This window comes from Aptenodytes forsteri, unplaced genomic scaffold, assembly GCF_000699145.1.
Source record: "Aptenodytes forsteri isolate BGI_AS27 unplaced genomic scaffold, ASM69914v1 Scaffold192, whole genome shotgun sequence".
NCBI classification, from domain to species: Eukaryota; Metazoa; Chordata; class Aves; order Sphenisciformes; family Spheniscidae; genus Aptenodytes; species Aptenodytes forsteri.
The window spans coordinates 656,758-659,573 of record NW_008794891.1 but is presented as its reverse complement, the minus strand read 5'-3'; the positions used below and the strand labels follow the sequence as shown (position 1 = coordinate 659,573).

Here is a 2,816-nt window from a genome sequence, read left to right as displayed (position 1 = left end):
CCGCCCGGTCCCTGCTCCTGCCGTCGCCTCCGCTGCCGGCTCTGCTGCTGAGCCCCTGGGTCGTCTCCTCGGGTCCCCTCCCTCTCCTCTCTCCTGTCCGAGGCATGGGGGGGGGGGGATTAATATTCCCCTCCCATCCCTGCCCCCTCCGGTCCCTGCTCCTGCCGTCGCCTCCGCTGCCGGCTCTGCTGCTGAGCCCCTGGGTCGTCTCCTCGGGTCCCCTCCCCGGTGGCTCTCCTGTCCGAGGCATGGGGGGGGTGGAGGGGAGTGGTGGGGGTGGTGTCACGGAGCCCTAGCGGGGCTGGGGCTGGGTTTCAGGGGGCAATGGGGCTCCCTGTGATTTTGGCTGCTTCGCTGGCCCTGCTCCAGGCGGGTTCCTCTGTCCACGGGGCATTTCTGCGGCTGCTTTGGGGTGTTCCTGCAGCTCTGGGGGTGCCAGAGCGGCACTGCCAAGACACCCCATGTGCCCGGTGCTTTGTCCCACGCAAAAGCCCACCTTGATGCTGCGTGTGCGGAGTACAGGTATGGGGAGGATGCTCTGGTGTCCCCTTGCAGCACTTGGACACACTGGGTGAACCCCTCTACCCACAGAGATGCCCCCCCCCCCAAATGTGATGGGGACCCCAGGCTAGCCTGGAGGGTGGCTGCCCCCCATGAAGGGCCGTGCTGGCCCCGAGGTGGGTCACAGCAGGTGCCTGCGGCCAGGCCCTGGAGATGGGCTCCTCTCACCGCTGTGGGTCTGGCTGTCCCATGCAGGGAAGTTCAAGCTGCTGGACCAGGACCGGGACATCCGCGAGCCCGTGCAGTACTTCAACAGCGTGGAGGAGGTGGCCAGCATCTTCCCAGACCGCGTCTTCGTCATGGAGGCCATCACCTTCAGCGTGAAGGTGGGTATGGGGACAGAGGGGACAGCAGGGGACAGTGGTAGGATAGCAGGTGAATGTCAGGGAGTGGTGGTGAGGCAGCAGGGGATGGTGGTGGGACATCAGGGGTTGGTGGTGGGGCATCAGGGTGCGGTGGTGGCACATTACAGGATGGTGGTGGGACGCCAGGGGACAGTGCCAGGGCAGCGGGTCCCATGGTGGGGCTGTCCCGGGACAGGTGGTGTCGGGGGAGTTCAGCGAGGACAGCGAGGTGTACAACTTCACGCTGCACGCGGGGGACGAGCTGACGCTGATGGGCCAAGCGGAGATCCTCTGCGCCAAGACGGTGAAGGAGAAGTCGCGCTTCAACACCATCCTGCGGAAGCTGGGCAAGGCGGCGCCGGCGGTGGGGGCCAGGCAAGTGAAGGGCAAGATGCCCTGCCTGATCTGCATGAACCACCGCACCAACGAGAGCCTCAGCCTGCCCTTCCAGTGCAAGGGCCGCTTCAGCACCCGCAGCCCCCTCGAGCTGCGGCTGCAGGAGGGCGAGCACACCATCCGCAGCATCATCGAGAAGGTGCGGCTGCCCGTCAACGTGGCCGTGCCCAGCCGCCCTGCGCGCAACCCCTACGACCTGCACGCCATCCGCGAGGGCCACTGCTACAAGCTGGTCAGCATCATCTCCAAGACGGTGGTGTTGTGCTGCATCCTCCGCCGGGACGAGCTGGTCCCCTTCCACTTCCTCCTGCTGACTGACATGCCCCGCTTCCAGCTGCCCGAGGGGCTGCTCGCCGGGGACCCCCAGCTGGAGAAGCTGCTGCGGGACAGTGCCGCATACTGCCACGACCGCTTCAACCCCGATGAGTACTCACGGGCCGTGCGGGAGGCCAAACCTGACTTTTCGGAGGAGTGCGCCAGCCCCCGGCGCCTGCGGCTCTGCCTGCCTGCCTGCGCCCGTGAGGAGCTCAGCCAGCCCCTCCAGCGCCTCTCCCTCTGCGCCTGCACCACGGGGGTCCCCCGGGAGCCTGTCGCCCGCTGCCAGGGACCACGGGGCGTCGGGGGGGGCACCCCGCGCCCGCCGCTGCCCGTCCCCGACCCCGACCGGGAGTACATGACACCCGACTGGGCCGAGCCCGAGTTCAGGACTCAGGAGCCGCTGGAGATCCCCTACGAGGAGCTCTGGAGCAACCCCAGCCCGGAGGGCTGCTGTGAGCCCGGCAGCGGCGCCGGCCGGCAGGACCTCGTCTCCTTCGGGCGGTAAGAGCCGCGGTCCTGTCCCCAGGGATGGGGAATGACGCCCCTGGGGTCCCACCTGCCGCCAGCCCTCCTGGCCAGGGGTGATGCACTGGGATAGCTGGGCAGCGAGCCCCAGCACGGGCCCACCAGCAACCCTGCGCTGTGGGCAGGGGGTGCACAGGCCAGGGTGGTGCTGTCAGCCCCACGGCACAGCCAGCCCGACCCTCCCCGGGTGCTGCGGGGCTCTGGGCTGGGAGCCCCTGTCCCCTGGCTCCGGGGTCCCCCCCCAGCTCTGTTTGGTCACCCAAATCCTCTGGGCTCCCCGGCACCACAGGGTACCTGGTTCCCCAGGGCTCCCCATCACCAGGGGGTACCCAAATCCTCAGGACACCCTTGTATCATGGGGTACCCAGTTCCCCAGGCTCTCTGCACCATGGGGTACCCAAATCTCTCAGGCTTCCCACCACCGTGGGGGTACCCAAAGCCTCTGGGCTCCCCTGCACTGTGGCTTTTGGAGTCCTTAGGGCTCCCCTGCACCATGAGGTACCCAAATTTTTGGGCTCCCCTTCACCATGAGGTACCCAGTTCCCTGGGGCTCCCCCACCCCGTTGGTACCCAGAGCTTCGTGGCTCGACCGGGGCTGGCTGCCCCCGAGCCCCCCATCGCCCTCTCCAGCCGCGGGGTCCTGGGGGCAGATCCCCCGGCATAGGTGATTGG

General features: G+C 68.1%; 1 protein-coding gene across 1 annotated transcript in view; it reads left to right on the top strand.

Annotated features, from left to right (window-relative positions):
• The first annotated feature begins 653 nt into the window (after positions 1 to 653).
• Positions 654 to 2,816, top strand: part of GAREM2 (GRB2 associated regulator of MAPK1 subtype 2) — a 3,358-nt gene continuing 1,195 nt past the window's right edge. The window contains exons 1-2 of the mRNA XM_009275134.1: positions 654 to 887; positions 1,102 to 2,120. Of these exons, the coding sequence (XP_009273409.1) occupies positions 654 to 887; positions 1,102 to 2,120 (1,253 nt within the window). The remainder of the gene's footprint in view (positions 888 to 1,101; positions 2,121 to 2,816) is intronic.